The following is an 18,758-nucleotide window of genomic DNA, read 5'->3' as shown; positions in this document are numbered from 1 at the left end:
ATTCTAATATGCAAAATGATAAAAGTGTCACAACTTACCCCGCCTTCCCCTACTAATTTGCATTTAAATATCTGCTGCAAACAGATTTAACCTGAATGATATCATCATCATCATCATGTTTTTCAAGCTTTTAGAAAATTATGACTGTTTTAGTTAATTGGTTTTCACACCGCTTTCTCCATAATGATGCTATCAACACACCACAGTGCATGCATGAATGAAGCATGGATGATCAGATTAATGTATACTGCATGTGTGTGTTTTTGTCGGTAGAACGGGGCATATATATACTACTGAGTACATGCAGTACTGTGCTTGAGCCGATAAGCCAACTACATGTACATGTATATGTACATGTACATGTACCTGCATTGCAGTGTTAGGGCATGCAGACATTATTAGCTGCTCCTAGTGTTTGTCAATGCTATGAATGTAACCAATTCCGCCGCTTTATCAGGCAGGTTGGCTGAAGATGTTAAAGTGAGCATGTAATTCCTGCGTGATGTCTTCTCAATGCACTCATTACATTATTGCATGTTGCCCTGCCTTTGAATATGGCTTCTACATGTAAATATGCACGTAACAGCCTGCATATCCTGAAAAAATGAGCCTAAATAGTAATTATTTATGTTTTATGTTCAATCCTGTTACATTGATAATACTCAATTATTGTAATTTAGCTTTTTACTAGATGTAAATGGAGCTTTGAATGGTACACGTATGTAATGAAACAAGCTGAGCTTGCTGATGCTTAATATATTTTTATAACATAGCTGTACTGTTCTCACCTGTCAAACAAAATGCATCAGAAGGAAATAAAATTTGAGCCTAAATTCAGTTTGTTGAGGTTCTTGCCTCAATCTACGTGTAGGCTTATGTGCTAATTTTGAGATTTTTAGATTGATTTCCAAATAAATCAATGTCATTCTTGCATAAAGCTTGTTGAATGAAAGCATTGCATGGGACACTGTATGATGCATGAATGCAAATGAAATCAAAAGATTATGCCATTGATTGGTTACTGTTTGCTTTGTAAATATTTACAGACATTCAGTATTCATGTAGCAGCCAAGTACATATACTGTACATGTATATGTAATCAACCAATTGAGGATATAAAGTTATAAATGGCTTTATGAATGACTGAAGTATCAACAGTTTTTATTATTATTTGCTTTTAATATGCAATAGCATGTGACTATATTTGTAATTACACAGACTATTGTGACAAAAATATACTTCCTGTCAAACTGCTTATTGTCTGCACTGCAAACTTTAACTTTACATGATTGAATTATGATTTAGAAGTCATTTTGGATTGTAATATTTTATTATTTCATAAAGCCGTGTGCCAAACAAAGATCTTTGTGAATTGATGGACTGTATTTTCTTTAGGGGAACTAATTTTGATATCCCCTTTTCACCCCCCAAACATTGTCTATGATTTGACAAATTTCTTAAAACATGGGTACCCTTTTCCCTAAAACTTTCCCTTCAAGATTGCAACAGGGCCTCGAGGTCCAGGCCTAACACCCCCTCCCCTCTCCCCCCTGAAGATTGATAGCTCTTTGGTCAATTTGGGACTAGCATAGTTAATTAAATTGTTTTCACTCTGTACTTTTTTTCACAGGCAAGTAAAAAGAAGAAGAAGACAGATTTCATTCCATACCGAGATTCCGTTCTAACATGGCTACTCCGAGAGAACCTAGGAGGTAATTCCAAGACTGCTATGATTGCAGCTCTAAGTCCAGCTGATATCAACTACGATGAAACACTCAGTACACTCAGGTAAATACTTTTTTACTAATTCATATGTTTGTGGGGTGTTATGATCTAGTGGTTCTGACTTTTGTTTTCCAAACAGAAGGCCATTGGTTCAAATCCCAGCCATGGCATGTTTTCCTTCAGCAAAAAATGTTATCCATACTGATGTACTCAACCCAAGTGGATGGGTACCTGGTACGATTAATTCCTTTCATGCAGAGAGCATGTGGTTTAGTCCTGAAAGGGACTGTAGAATGGTGGAGTGATCGAGAAGAAAATCGAAAGGCAAGAAAGAAAAGAAATGTGAGTGAGAATTACATGTACCTTTGGTGATATGTCATCATAGAAGGACCATTTACCAGATGACGTTTGATGATTTGGAACAGAATAAATACTCATTTAAATGTGATTAAGCTAAATCAATTCATTGTGCCAAATTGGATGGGGTATAAAACATTTTAAAATCCCATGTTCCTACTTTTTGTGTTGGCTGTTATTTTTTACAGATATGCAGACAGAGCCAAGAACATCGTCTGCAAGGCTATTGTCAATGAAGATCCCAACGCCCGTCTCATCCGTGAACTCAAGGAAGAGGTCAATCGGTTAAAGGTCATCTTGAAGACAGAGGGCATCGACGTTGACCTCAACAACATCAACAACTTTGTGAGCAACGTGAATGCTGCCCCCACACCAAACCTTTCCATGCCCAAGAAGATCCAGCTACCTGTCAAAGAAGATGCTATTGATAGAATAAAGGTGATTAATACTTCACACCTTTCTTTGTCTTTATTTAATAGAGTTAGTCCTGTTGGGTGTTTCATAAAGCTGTTCATAAGTTTTGAGTAAGTTTTTCAATGTCCGTATCTTCAGCCGATGTCTTCCGATTTGTCGTACTTTCTTGGTTTCCAGGGTTTGGAGGTACATGTTTGTTTCTTTATCTTTCATGGGAAATACGAGATACATGTAGATTACAATATAAGACATCAGACTCTGGAAAAAGCAATAGATTGCTTTTTAATACAAACATTATTTTGAGTTTAGCTAATTGTTTTGTACCATCGGACCAAAAAAATTCTTTTGCTGGATTTTTGAAAATTTGCGGCCAGCTCAGATTTTAAAAAAGAGAAATGCAGTAATTATAGAAAAAAATACAGGTGTTGCCAATTTGAAGAACAGGCTTAGATCAAAGGTTTCAAGTGCTTATTTTGAATAAGTAAAGAATTATGATATTGACAATAGATGGTATTGTCTTTGTAGGAGTCTGAGAAGTTGATAGCATAATTGAATGAAACATGAGTAGAAATGCAGTAATGAAAAATACTAATTTTGCCAACACTAGGGGCTGAACACAGAAGGTTTCAAATGATTGTTTTGAATGAGTTAAAGAAGGTTTATAATATTGACCATGTTTTTTGTTGTTGTAGGAATCTGAGAAGTTGATAGCAGAATTGAATGAAACATGGGAAGAGAAACTAAAGAAGACAGAAGCCATCAGGTTACAGAGGTTGGTTCACTGTAAATCTTATCCTGACCTAATTACAACGTACATTGTAGTTGTCTACATTCCAATAATAATAAAAATAATGATACTATTAATACCATCATGTTTTGCCCAGGGTAGCCACTTTAGTTCCAAAAGCTGTTCTCCCACTGTGCCCAGATAATGTTGTTATTACCTCGGCTTTAGCACGGCTACCCTGACTCTGCCATTGGACCCATAGGATGGAATGTACAAAGTTGGTTTAAATTAATACCATGGACTCTTCAAATTCTGCGGCACGGGCATTTAGCATATGCACTTCAATGATGAAATAGTTCCTGATTAAGTTGAGGGTGATTTAGCCAAACACTTCTCTAACCAGGTCATACATGTAGATACTTGAGCACATGTATGTACATAAAGTTTTGCCAGATTATCTGGATATAAAATTGAATATTGCTTTAATAGAGCAAGTGTGGTGATCTTGATTTAGATTTAAAAACTCAAATTAATGTTGAAATACAAATTTTAAGAAAATGCCCATGGACAAGAAAGCATTTTCTTTAATTCATTGCCACCTAAGAAGTATAAAATACCCATGAAAATTAAATACTTACATGTTAACAGGTGTGGCAAGAATTCTTCGTTGATCCCCTACAGTACTCTTTGTCAGTTCAACATGATGTAATGTGTTAAATTCTAACAAATGAATTATATATATATATTAACTCTTGTTTTATTTCAGAGAGGAGATGTTAGCTGAGATGGGTGTTGTTATGAGAGAAGATGGACTTACTGTTGGAGTATTCTCTCCTAAACAGGTATCTTCTTTCTTTCTTTTAAAAAAGAGGTCTTTTCTGTTTCTGAAAACCAGTAATTCCGTTACAACTTGATGTAAAATGGAAATTTTGTTTTGTCATAGAAAATGTATACAGCAGAAACGTGAATTGCATTTTGCAAAGGTAATTTCAATGAGTTTTCACATGAAAAGTACAGAACCAAAACAGCTATTCCGTTGTAATCAGAGGGTCGTGTGTTTGAATTCCACCATGGCCTAGCGTCGTTTGGCAAGGCGTCAATCCACACTTTGCCACTTTCCACCCAGGTGTTAAATGGGTACCCGGTAGGATGCGAAAGCCTATGTAGTATGCCTAGCAATTGAGTCTTGTTGGAATGATCCCCAGGGAGTGGAGAAGGTGCATACATTGTATGCGGGCATGCAAGGATCCGATGATTGGGGTAATAATATATTTGTAAAGCACTTAGAGACATTGTTCCGATGTATTAAGCACTATATAAATGCGGAATATTATTATTTTTATTATTGTGATTTCCAGTGGTAAACGGAAAATCAGTTTCCTGTATATACTTTGCATTAGTACCTCTATGAAGAGCACAGTTAGATTACTTGTGTTTTGAATAAGTACATGTACCTCAGTAATTGGATGAAATTATGCATTTTTCATTAATAATTTTCTTTCTTTCTCGATTGTAGACCCCTCATCTTGTAAATCTGAATGAAGATCCTCTGATGTCAGAATGTCTACTGTATCACCTTAAACCGGGAATAACAAGGTACCTATAAACCCACGATGATGATGATAGTGAAGATGATAATGAAGGTGATGATGATGGTGATGATGGTGATGATGGTGATGATGGTGATGATGATGGTTATGGTAATGATGATGATGGTGATGATGATGAGGATGATGGTTGTGGTCGTGGTTGTGATATTGGTTGTGGTGGTGATGATGGTGGTACTGGTGGTAGTGATGGTGATAATGACGACAACTGTAATAATCATGATGTCAAATATGGTCATGACGAGATGATGATGATAATTATAGTGGCTGTGATGAGATGAATATAATGATGGTTTATGGTGATGATGATAATTATGATTACAGTATGATAAAAATATTAATAAATAAATCCATAAATCCATAAAGGAATGAAAAAATAAATGAATTAATGATTAAATGAATGAATGAATGGATATATGGATGGATGGATTGATGGATGGATGGATGAATTGATAAAAAAGGAATGATTATAAGAATGAATTACGAAAGGAATGAATTCATTGATTGAAGGATGGAAGGAAGGATTGAAGGTTCATCGGGTGAATGAAAAAAAAAACATTCAAGAAGATGTATATGACAATTGTTTGATTATTCATCATCTTTTAACAGGGTGGGTTTATCTGATGCCAATGTAACCCAAGACATCCAGCTAAGTGGTTCATATATCAACGAGGAACATTGTATCTTTGAAAACAAGGATAGTGAGGTCACATTAAAACCTTTTGATGGTTGTATGTGCTACATCAACGGCTCCAAGATCACAGAACCTACTCAAATCTTAAGCGGCAAGTGTATCTTCACTTAGTTTCATTGCAAATATGAGAAATATTTATGGAAGGATATTATTTACAAATTGGAATAATTCTTGTAAACTGAATATGAAATTAAGTAGAATTTCATATTTGAATCAAGTTAGTACGAGCATTCTTCTCCATTTAAAGTTGAACCATTTTTATTCAAACGTGATGTAGAATTATATCGAGAACGGGGTTTCACATCTGATTTGGAAACTCCTTCAACTAGTTACAGTTAGTGAGTGAGTAGTCCAAAATGTTATATCCAGTTTTGTTCCCACTGTACAGGGGTGGCCAGATTCACAGCAATCACTCTTACCCTCTCCCTCCATTTCACATGAATCATTGTGTCCTCTCCATCCTCAACTCAACCCTCTGCTTTCCTCCTCCACTTGTTTCTTCCATAGTTGTTTGGCCGTCCCCTCTGACCACCTCAAACTTAAAAGCCCTTAGTAAAACTTGCTCATCATCCATCCTCAGCACATGCCCATACCAATGTACCCCATTCGCCTTTGCCAACCGGTCCACTGCTTCTTCCAAACCAAACATCTGCATCTACACCTTGGTCTTTTTCCTATCCATCTACTTCACACCACCCATCATTCTCATCATCGCTCTCACTATTACTCTCTCAGAATCCTCATCTCATTTTCACTCAAACACTATGGCCCGAATTCACAAAGGTGGTTTTGAAAACCCCCGGTTGAGTCCATGGCTTATGCAGATTTTCTGTATAAATTATGCTTATTTACTGCGTATATTAAAAAAAGTCCAATGCTGATGTACGCTTTTGTTACAGTGCGCCAAATCGACGCCTGTTGCCATGGTTTTCCATGCTATTTTATTCATGAGTCCACTGTTTTGAATAATGAGTCCACTCTTCAAACAGTGGACTCATGAATAAAATAGCTTATCTTACCATGGTAACAGGCGTCAAAATGGCGCACTGTGAAAAAAGCATGCATCAGCATTGGACTTGTTTTATACACGCGCCCGATACGGGCTAAATTAAGCGTAATGTATACAGGAAATCTGCATAAACCATGGATTCAACCGTGGGTTTTCAAAACCACCTTTGTGAATTCGGGCCTATGACTCACTCCAATCCATCATCACCAACCTTACACATTTCATGTATTTTCAGAGCAGAAGTAACTATCGGGTGAAACAATGAAACCATACATTTAATAGTATGTCAAATGGACAATTTGTAGTAATTTTGATGTTTCATGGGGGAAATATTAGCCTTTCTCCAGGACGTTCATCAAAGACATCTTTGTTATATCTTTTTTTACAGGTTACCGCATCATTCTCGGGAAGCACCACGTGTTCCGCTTCACCAATCCAGAACAGATCAGACAACAGAGGGAGCTTTCATCTTCCGTCCAAGGGCAGGTCCTAGAAGGGGTCCAGGATACGAGAGGGCAAGGCGATGGTGGCGATACGGAAGGCAAGCCTGATCAGCAGGACAGCAGAGATTGGTCCTTTGCGCAGAAAGAACTGCTTCAGCATCAGGGCATTGATATCAAAGAAGAGATGGAGAGAAGGTAAGAAAATGGAAGATAGTTGATAGGAAAGTCGGGTTACGAGAGAAAATCATAAGAGATTGGTCCTTTGCGCAGAAAGAACTGCTTCAGCATCAGGGCATTTACATCAAAGAATAGATGGAAAGAAGGTAGGGGACTGAAAGATTGTTGAAAGGAAAGGGAAATGATAAGATATGAGATGAAGTCATTAGAGATTGGTCCTTTCAACTGAAAGAATGCCTACAAAATCAAGTTACATATATTGATATCTAGAAAGAGATAGAGAAAGGTAACTGTATGGAAGAGTAATGAAAAGTGAACGAGAGACAAAGTGATGATATGCGAATAGCGTACAAACAATTCTTGATCTGAGAGTAGTATAGAATCAAGGCATTTGAATTGAGTAAAAGATACTTGTTGAGAAAAAATAGGCCAAAGGACTGAAGGAAAGATGAAAGAAAAGGTAGGTGATAGAATAGTTTGAGAAATAGTTCTGATGACTTACAGAACTGCTGCGACACCAATTTATGCATTTCCATGAATTTCTAGAGATCACAAAGGATAATGAAATAAAGAACGATGGATACATGAGGGAGGGCTTGTCTATTCATAAAGATAGTACATATTAGCTGTTGCAGAAATAAATGGTATCAAGGAGAAGATGGAACAATGTTTGACAGAAATAGAAGAGAGTTATCCTTATATGAGAAAAGAACACTCTGGTACCTTGATACTGCAATTGGAGAAGAACGTTTAAAAAGGTTTGGGGAATTAGTTTGCAGAAAGGCATGTACATTATTACATGCATATATCTTTCTGTAGTAGTGATGCTGATCAGCCTCAGTAATTTGTAAATTGACCTAGTAGAGTAAAAGTAATGCAACAGTTTTTGTAAAATTGATTTTGAACAGCATGTATCAGGTTTCAGTGAGAATGCTATAAATTCTGTTCATTTGAAGTTGAGACTAAAAATATATTTCCATATTGTTATTTTTTCCTCTTTCACTTTCTATTGTCTATGTTGCATCGCTCACTCATGCCTTTGTCTTCTGTGTAATTGTAATGGTGAATTGTATCATTGTCAAAATACTGTGTATGTCTGTCTCTCTTTCCTTGTTGTTTATCATATATTCTTTGTATGACATCTTTCCTTTGTGTCTGTCATTCTGTTCATGTCTCTTTATGTACTCACCATCTTGCACCATCCCACTGTTGTTCTCGGCATCTTCGTTTACTCCTCTACCCCTCCCCCATGGTTTCTTTTTCTATACTTTTTCCCCCACATGTACTTCTTCCTTTTCATATATTAATTTTTCATTTGTTTGCTTATGACTACCCTACCCCCCTCTCCATCTATTTCTCTTTTCACTTCTCCCTCGCTCCCCCATCCCTGTTCTGTCCCATATCTCTAAACTGTTCCTCACTATTCCTTTATAACTTGTTTTTATTTACGTATCTCATTCTATGTATATCCAATTCAAACACCACACCCCCATTTCATTCCCCATTCACACCCTTCTTTCCCCTTCATTCCCTCTCCCTCCCCTCCCCCCTTCATTCACTCTTCACCCGTTCCTATCCCCTATTGACCCCCTTCTCACTCCTCTCTACTACACTCTTCCTCGCTGTTCCTTTTTATTCTTTCATGCATCCCATTAATGTTTACCCAATTAAAACACTTGCCCCTTTTTATCCCCCCTTCATGCCTCCTTACCCTTTTCCACCCCCTTCACCTCACTTCCTATCCCCTATCGACCCTCTTATCCCACCTCTTTACTACCCTCATCCCTTCCAGATTACTTGCCATGGAGATGCAGTACAAGAAAGAGAAGGAAGAAGCAGACCAACTTTTAGAGCAACAGAGACTGGTACATATCTTTATATGTATTTTATCTAGCCCTGTAAAGATTGACAATTTACCATTCCACCTAAGAGAAATAGTTACCTCACTTCATATCTAACATAGAAACATTCAAACAGATAATCTGAATCCCCAAATTGTTAGCTGAAAAAAAGCTTCATAAAGGAATTATGCAATTATAGTTAGAATGATGTACACACATGTATATAGTAGGTAATTTGCATGTTTAATTGTGTAAGAAACTTTAATCTACATGTATAGAAATGGCTCAGTATTTTTGGGAAATTTGTTTTTAATCTAAAATTTAAAATGAAAATGTTGCATTCCATTTGGTAAGGTACATGTATATCTTCAATCAAGCTTGTAACATGGAGTAATGGTCACAAGAGAGTAGAGAAGTACCCCTATTTTTTTATTTTTTTTTTGGGGGGGGAGGCAATTCATTATATTGATATTATTTATGTAAATTATTCTGTTATCATTCATAGTTTTGCCCGCCTAATGACGGTGACTATGCCTCTTACACTAATACAAATGCATATTAAGGTGGTTGCAATACCTGCAAGATAGAGCTTTGGAGAGATTCATTTTTCCACCATTCTTTATAATCCTATTCATTTAATCTATAGTGATACAAATACCTTTATTTTATTTTGCTTAGCTTTGTCAGTCCATTGACCGTAAAAATGTTTCTTCCACTAACAGGATTATGAGAGCAAACTGCAGGCCCTACAGAAGCAGATGGAGACGCAGAGCCTCCTCTCCGGCAGTGTGTCGGGTGACCTCAGCTGCGAAGACGACGATGATGACGGCCTGGAGAGTAAGTTGCTGACCATTTTATTTCTGGCTGTCTTATTTTGGTACATCTACTATTTCTCTATGCTCATTATATCCCTCCTCTTCCTCCTCAGCTGTTACCTGGTGCTCATGACGGAGCTCAGATGACAAAGGGGGAAGGGGAGGGGTAAGGGAAGGGAAGGGGGCAAGGAATGGGTGAAGGGAGAGGGCAAGGGAGGGAGCAAGGTAGAGGTGAGACACGGACCAACGTGAACTTAAGGGGGTAGGAGAAGGAGTTCTAGAGGGGAATGGAAGTTCCGACTTTCTAAATGCGGAGGCTCATTTCAAAATTTTGTGTGAGATGCCATTTCCTGTCACTTCCAATCTCATATTATGTCTCCAAGTGCTTATTTCTATGTTTGATGAGCACAGAAAAAAGGTTTAATGAGCTTAAGAAAGAAGAATGCGCCCTCTTTGATCATACCCCCCCCCCTTCACCCACTTATCTCCTGTGTATGTACATTTCTGATTTTTAAAAGGGACCATATTACATGTATGTAGGGTTTGTCTATGCATGATATAAAATAAGTTCCATGTTTTTTTCAGTTCCATGCTGATCATTTTCAGTTCCAAACTGTCACAAATTGTCAAAAAAGTGCCAAAACTTTGGGGAGATTGTATTTTAATGTCTTGTGTACTTAAGTGTCACCCTCATGGGATTCGTGCTTGGAATGTGCTATTATTATGAAAACATGAACACAGATCTTTTTTTCTGTTTCAATAGAATTAATTTAAAAACCTCTATGTTGAGAGCTAGTTTAATTCCCCATTTGCAAACAAACTTTTAGCTGAATTGAATTCATTATATACATATTTAGCAACTTGTAAACTGAATTGTAGCAGTGAATTAGCATGATGTTACTGTTCACGTATAGAAAAAAAATACCTTTATTGTTGACAGAAGAATTAAAGATTTAGGAGTCATAGGATAGAAAACGTTCTGCTACATTTGAATAGTAATACACATCATAGCAGTTCAAACGTTATCAAACAGCAATTTGAATGAAATATGATAAAAAAAATTCAAAAAGCATCTCAGCCCCCCCCCCCAATAAAAGGTTTAATGTGTGGTTTTGTAATGCAGAATATTTACAATTATGCTCTGTTATAATTCGGGATTGATGAATCTATTGAATCCAGAATATTCTGTTGATGTTTGTGTGAATGTGAGTGTGTCATTGCAGGATATTTGAAGAGAACTGTGTGACATTTGTTTATGAAAAAATGGTTGAAAAATTATAAGCTGACCAATATTTGGTTATTATAGAGGATAATCCTTAAACAACTGTTCTTTGTCATGCTACATGTACATTGTATCACTATCTCACTACCTTTATGTATCATTTTCATATTTTAGTATCATGAGCAAGTGCATTTCTATGATTTGTTCATGCTGTTGAGTATTATTTAAAGCTAAAAAAAGATGACATTTTTTGAGGGACGATGACAGAAACCTGAGGATTGCTTTGTGTTGTAGGAAGGAGAGCTACATGTACATTGTATGTGGTCAAATAAAACTAATGATCCACTTGCTTGGAGTAGCATAATGTAGTCAAATGGGTAGGTTCAGGGAGGCTGCTACGCCCAGTCAATTACATGTACAGCCAGTGTAAGCTGAGGAGGCGCGATAGCTCAGTCGGTAGAGCGGGGGATTCGTATTCTGGTGACCCGGGTTCGATTCACACTTGGTGCGCTAGTGCCCTTTGGTAAGGCATTAATCCTCATTACCAGGTCCTTCGGAGAGGACCTTAAGCCGTCGGTCCTCTGGTTGCTTGCTTACAAGCATTCAAGCTTTCTTAGCAATCAGGTAAAAAATCCCCACCAATCAATCAACTTATGTATGGCATGCTGTTTATCATTCAATCCTATTGAGAATTCATTCCTTGACAGGGGGAATCGTAATTCTTGATATCGCATATATTTTTTCTTGCTATCATTGGCAATTCTTGATGTCAAGAAGTAGGAATAAATGATTAAAAGGCTCTGTCTGCTGGTATATGCTGACTAAATATCATCTAGCGTTTCAGGGAGGGTTTCATCAACATTTATCATCTGACAAGTTGTCGGATCTTCCAAATTTCCTTGATTTTAATTGTCTTTGAAGCACAGATACTGTGGTATCTGCCGGATTAAACAGACTTTGTTGATAAAACATCCGACAAGTCCTTTATAAATGTTCCCCTGAGGATTGTTACAGCCGCTTGACATTGTGAATCTTTCAGACAAGTTTAGACAAAAAAATGGATTAGATCCATGTTTCAGTGTATGAAATGAATGATGATGGTGATTTTGAATGAGCCGAGACCAAAGAATAGTCTATTTATTTTTCTTTGTAATTGTTTCTTTGATAGTCTTTTAGTTGTCTTTTTTCTTCTCTTCATCATGATGGACTTCTAGAAAAGAATTATTTTTGTTCAGATATTGTGTGGACCATGTATCTTGATTATTGTTGTTTCAAGTGCATGTCTTGTGTTCTTTGTATATTCAATTTTCTGTTATGTACCGTCCTTTTTTTTTTTTTTGATTTACTGAATTTGTGATTTGCGAAATCCTGCCTTGATTTGTGTGTATTTCTCTATTAGATAGCTATTTATTTTCCTGTTTAATGATCAATAATTTTAGGTTCTTTTTGTGTACATTACTTGTTGTCTTATGTTCAATTGTTTCATCCATCAAAATCTCTGCTGAAAATCATACAAATGTACAATTTCATTTTGTTTCTAATTTCCAATTGGCAGACAAATTATCATGATTTTATAAACAACATGATCATTATGGTAACTTAGAAATTGAAACGTGGATTAATGCTCATTATATTTTATTTCAGTAATTCACAGACAAATAAAAAAAAATTAATCATTTTATAAATCAACATCTAACCATGAAGTAGAAACCTTCATATATATATTGAATTGCTGAATTTAAAAAGACTTGGAAAATAAAAAAATGCCTTTTGTACTTTTTCGCTTTAATTGCCGGACCTCTTGGGAAATTCTTATTATATATTGCCTTGATTGTATTCTTAAGTTGACTCATTATCTACCTTCATTTGTACTACATCATAACATCATTCATGAACTATATATATATATATATATATAGTCATACCTATTATTTATTGAATTATAATATTCAGTGATGTATTCATATTGATTTGAAATATATATATTCTCCAGTCTCCAGACCGGGACTATATGTTGTCAAATGCTTATCCACCTCACGGGCTATTGCAATATTGTACCATGTTTTTGCACCTTTGTAATATTATTTCATATTGTATTATATCAAGATCTTGTAAAGAAATAATTGTAGTTTCATAGTTGAACTAAATATGTTTTAGGTTCCCAAGTTTTCAGATGATACGTACTTAATATATTAGCTTGAGATGATAGGTACTTAACGTATAACGTTCCATCTTATCCCTTCTTTCAAGTTCTCTTGAAAAGAATATTAAGATTTTTATAGTCCATAATTATTCAATGGAAATGAAATATCCTATAAAATTTCATACTTGGTATTAAAAAATCTGCTTTTTCAACCTTATAGCTTTTCCATGATAAATTATCATTTCAATTAATAGTTCCATTCTACAGTTCAAAATAATATGCATGATTTCATCCAAAGGGAGAGTGTCTCTAAAGCCTCAAAGAAAAGTGTTTATTTGTAAAAATGCAAATTGGCTTCCTTTGTATTAAATTTTTGTATGAATCAACCATTTTTTGTACTTCATTCATTAATATTTACTGCTTTTTGAAAAATTAATTGGTTTTGCTACGTTGTGTGTGTTATAATATGTGTAACAGTATTCACTCTGAAAATTTATTTGAGGATGTGTTGAACGGTCTGTGAAGTTCAAGAAGTGAAAATGTATGTTTTCATTCTGATTGCTAATGGGATGTATTGTAATATTCTTTGCAGATGTTGGTAATCATGCTTTTATATTCCTAATCATCTTCATGAAAAAATCCCAATTCAACTGGAGATCGAGTAAAATCACTTTAAAATTTATTATTTACAGTTTCTAAAACAAGTATTAACTTTGTCATAAATTTAGATATATATACATGTAGACATGCAGAGTATTGTCAGTTCATTCATTGATCCATTTTTAAATGTCCTTATGGGACACATTTCATTCCGTTAGAAGTTTAAAATTCAGAAGTTTTGATTAATTGAACAAAACCAATTTAACTTCAAGCTCATATGCTGACAGATATTTGAATGTGATCTCTGAGATTCACGCATACACACTAAGGAAATCTATTGTACCACAAACCTTTGAAATATTGTTGGAGGATGTAGTTGATATTAAAGTAGGACTGAAATGTTATAGATCATTTGAATAGTATATTTATTTTTTCTCCATTTGTCCATTCAGTATATAAAACAGTACTGGTTAAAATGTACATGTGAAATTGTTATGCCGTATAGGAAGGCTGTCTATAAGTACTTGTATAGGTCTATGGTATTATCAAGCTTTGTAAATGTAATTTTTAAGAGATGCAATAAATTTTTCTAATAAAAACAAAGAGCAGTGTATTTGTGGTTATGTAGGTGGGTTGTTACTAAAGTCTTAACTTATTGGAAACATACATGCAGATTAGTTTTTGCATGTGTACCACTACACAAAAACACAGTAATTGAATTAGATTGTTTTACCATGAACTTGCATAGAGGCTTTTATTTCATTTTGAATCAATAATGAAATTGAATATGAATTTTCAAGTGGAATTGGAATTGGTTTTGGTTTTGGATTTGGATCTTTGATTCAAATTTGAAATCACATTCAAATTCAATCATATTTTTAACTTAATACAAATTTGAATTTGATTTTTTTTACAAGTACACATGAACCAAAATTTGCATTTTAAGCAGGTTTGCACATCAGAATCAAATGAAAAAAAAGATGTTAGTATAGAAACCTCCCTCATTTACACTTCCCTGGTTTGACATTTGATGCTTTCGTCATAGGCATGAGATTAATGGGATCATTTATTGGTTTGCTCTCATCTACACCTTGACCCTATTCTAGTGATGCTCACAATCAATACACATTGCACAAGTATTTCCAATACTACAGCTACACACAGACACATCCATTGCATTCATCTGTATCTGAGATGACAACATTTGGTATGGATAGGTGCTAGGGATAAGCGGACTCCTAACTGGTAGCGGCATTCCATAACATCTCGAGTTATTAATCTCCGTCAGGGAACCATTGCCGAGACATCTGCTATTCCCATCAAAATAATGGGCCACAGTAGACTGTTGAACTTGAAGGGGGAGGAAGGGGTTTGGTCAGTAAGGGAGGGGGTGTAATGGAGAGAATGGGGTGGAAGATCGATTACATATGTAGACCATTTCTTTTATTGTTAAACAACATGTAGGGATTAATATTTTTTTAATTATGTAGATGAAAGCTTGATGTTTTACCCATGAGGCCAATATGTTCATGTGCATGAGTTGAGCTCAATTGGTTTGGATGCTCTTATTGACCAGTGCCGGCCACACAGAAGCGTTGTTACTCTAACAGAGCACAAACAGTAAGCCCAGTCGCATCTTTCAGATTGTAAAGTTGAAACATTTATTTCAGTGTGTAAGTAATGTATTGTTGTAACAATAGGCATCGCTGCCACATTACCGGTTGTAACAGGGCCTCTGTTAGTGTATTGCATGTGCTAACAACATTTCTGTGTGGTCAGTACTGGACATCAAGCTGCACTTCAAGTACTTTTTAAAAATAGAAATATTATTTTTGTATAGCGCCTCCACTTTCATGCTTTGAAAGCTAGATAAGTTTAGTTATGGGCAATGTGGAAAAATTATAGACACTGAATATATCTTGTAAGCTGAGTGATGATGGATTGACAAAACTTTTTATGACTTTCTAGTCATCATCCCTGGCAGTAAGATTGATTAGCACATTCCAGGCGAGCATTTCATGAAGAGTTTTGTCAATGATTTACACTGACAAATTTGTTCTCAGCCAATCAGATGCAAATCCAGTAGCTTATATGGTCGTGAAGATTACTGGCAAAATTCTTCAAGAAACGTCCCCCAATAAAAAAACCCAAACAAACCCCCCCAAAAAACAAATATGCGGTTTCTTGGAAGAAAAATGAATGCCTGGTGTACTTTATAAGTGAATTATTTCAATATTCTTTGGTTTCACTGATGTTGTATTTCCAACTTTGCCCCTCGTTTCCCCCATGGCTACCCCAACCTCTAGCAAAATGTACCCTTGGTAGAAACCAGCTGAGCCATAAAATAGTTCAGATATTTTTAATAGTTCCCCCTAGGAAATAGTACTACTATCGCCCTTCTGACCCCAATATACCCCCCCCCCCAATTTTGGTCCCTTCCCTGACACCTCCCCCTTCAAAAAAGTTTCTGGAATTTCCCAGCATGCACTTGGGCTGACTCATTTGCATAAGAAGCCAGAAAGAACTGGAGGCTCCGCGGTGCTGTCCCTGTACACGAGTCATGAGTTATTTTTAGATCGATGAGTCATAGCTGCTATGACTGGGGCCCCCCATTTTTACTCATCATAACGATCTTGACACCAGAGACTGTCAATGCCTGATGCATACCCGGCTAATTGACGTGATGACTCCGACTCTCTATGCAAGACAGTTGAGATCTATCAGAATCAATTAAAGGAGCCGAACACTTTACGTTGCTGTGATGAAAGAACTCCACATTAATTACTCATCTAGTAATTGAGGGAATAATTATTGATATCTTTCTTATTTTCAAAATGACATTTACTCTTTTATTTATTAATTCAATTTTAATTTTTCTCATGCCCTATCTATGATATTTTGCAAATTAATTATATTCATACCTGGTGCTCTATAATTAAATTTATCCTTTCTAATGCCGTAAGATGGTTGAAGCATTTTCTCAAACTTATAACAGAGTATTATAAGTATTATAGCACATCAGCATCATAGGCCCTAGTTGAGGTGAAGTATAGATACAAAAAATGTAATACCAAAATTCATAAGAAGATTCATTTTACAGGAGAGCTTTTATTTTAAATGTTATTTCTGTGTTATGATTTTTACAAAGTACAAAGCACTTTGATACATTTGTCTGTAATGTAGTAAGAGATGAAGCATATTGCTTCACTTTTAAAATTCATCCACATCAGAATATTAACAATCATTTCTTCAACTCCTATTACCAGACCCCAAATGTGGTTTGAACACAGTTTGAGTGATGTCTCTTCCAATTATGATCTCATTTTCTGATCACATAATTCCTCTCATGTCACACATAATGATTTAATCACTGTATGATCACTTGTGGTCTACCGAAACTTGTTCTGGATTCATATTTGAAACCCCCCCCCCCCCCCCCGGATGATGTGAAATTTAGTTGTGAACTGCAGACCCTGTTTGATAATATTAGTGAAACTTCAATGCGTATCAATCAAAATAGGAAAGGTCATCAAATTGTACTCTACATTTATCATTATTCAATTTTTGTAATATCATCATGCTCTCTAGTTGAATTCATACTTCAAAATTCTGATTAAAATTCATTTTACTCACATCCTTGATACAAAAATACATTAAGATAATCTATAGATTATGATACTAGTATGACACGTAATGTATCTGCATTGTATATGATGATAGGGGTCTTAAATGAAGACTAGTTTGAAATGAGGGTACAAGTTCTATAAAGACAAGTTGATAAATGTGAACAGCCTTCAGTGCAACAGCTTCATTCAAGCTGTGACAATTTAACCCCTACAATTCCTCCAGGGTATATTCATATAGGGCTCAGGTCAGAGGCACAGCCGAGGCCCCTGTTTCATGAAGAGTTATAACTATTGTAAGTTTTCCATTGTGGAAACTACCATGGTAACAGGTCTAAAGCAGCCAATCAAAATCAAGGATTCCCTGGTAGTTACAATAATGGAAAAGTTGCAATAATTGGACACTCCTTGTGAAATGGGCCCCAGTTCATATTAACATAAAAATGTTTACTCTGAAGTTATATATACAGAAAAATGAAATAAGTTATTGAAGCAAAGAGGGAGAGAGAGAGCGCAGTGTGAATGAGAAAATTTTTCGATATTTTTATTCATTTCCTCTTTAGGTACATATGAGTGTGTTATGAAATGAGATGATGCGTTCTAGAACATTTTGAGCATGATTGCTCAACTTGTTCTGGTTTTTATCAATATAAGAAAGTCTATTTTGAGTATTGTCTCGCTTAAGTTTGCTTCATTTTGTAATTAAGAAATTTGATAATTGATGGATCAACTTTATTTTAGCCACTACTGTTGAGCTGCAATGTCATTCAGAGAGTCTGGTGTTTATAGCTGCAGGATTATGAGCTGATATTGGTGTTCGTTTGGTTTTATTCACCAACACAGCCATGATTGGTCCAATTGAGTGGTTTAAGTATGGGAAGCCCAATGTGCCATAAATATTAACAGTTGTAGATATTCAATTCATCAACAAAGTCTACACCTAAACTCGTAAAAAGTGAAATGGAATGATGACTAAAAAAGAGTTTCCTTCACCATTAAGGTATGAGGAAAGAGCCTTATAAACACAAGAAGTATACCGTGTTAACAAGTTTTCACACTGTTGGCTTCCCATAATTTAACCACAGACTGAGACTGTGACTTGAATTAAGTCATATAGTTAAGAATAAGAGCCAATAGCCTTCGTCTCAGTCTGGTAACCTAAAATTATAGGTAACCTAAAATTATAGGTAACCTAAAATTATGGGAAATTAAATGTCAAACTCCTGTTTACACCAGTGCTTCTTGGGAGTTTACTGGGAACTTTGTTTTAATGACAAGAAACTATTGAATTCAATGATATTTCAAGATAGTTTGTAATCATGCTTTGAGTGTGAAAGAAAATGATGATAAATTGATCATCT

The 18,758-nt window shown here is 35.6% G+C and overlaps 1 protein-coding gene across 2 annotated transcripts in view; it reads left to right on the top strand.

Moving 5' to 3' along the window:
• LOC129276052 (kinesin-like protein KIF1A) overlaps window positions 1–12,687 on the top strand; it is a 41,046-nt gene extending 28,359 nt beyond the window's left edge. For both annotated transcript variants that reach the window (XM_064109448.1, XM_064109447.1), the window contains 9 exons: window positions 1,631–1,788; window positions 2,271–2,520; window positions 3,189–3,268; window positions 3,990–4,065; window positions 4,740–4,819; window positions 5,440–5,615; window positions 6,922–7,171; window positions 8,946–9,018; window positions 9,717–12,687. In XM_064109448.1, coding sequence (XP_063965518.1) covers window positions 1,631–1,788; window positions 2,271–2,520; window positions 3,189–3,268; window positions 3,990–4,065; window positions 4,740–4,819; window positions 5,440–5,615; window positions 6,922–7,171; window positions 8,946–9,018; window positions 9,717–9,956 — 1,383 coding nt within the window. In that variant the 3' untranslated portion in view covers window positions 9,957–12,687. The remainder of the gene's footprint in view (window positions 1–1,630; window positions 1,789–2,270; window positions 2,521–3,188; window positions 3,269–3,989; window positions 4,066–4,739; window positions 4,820–5,439; window positions 5,616–6,921; window positions 7,172–8,945; window positions 9,019–9,716) is intronic.
• Window positions 12,688–18,758: the final 6,071 nt, after the last annotated feature.

Source organism: Lytechinus pictus, chromosome 14, assembly GCF_037042905.1.
Source record: "Lytechinus pictus isolate F3 Inbred chromosome 14, Lp3.0, whole genome shotgun sequence".
Lineage (NCBI taxonomy): Eukaryota > Metazoa > Echinodermata > Echinoidea > Temnopleuroida > Toxopneustidae > Lytechinus > Lytechinus pictus.
This window is presented reverse-complemented; position numbering and strand designations above follow the sequence as displayed.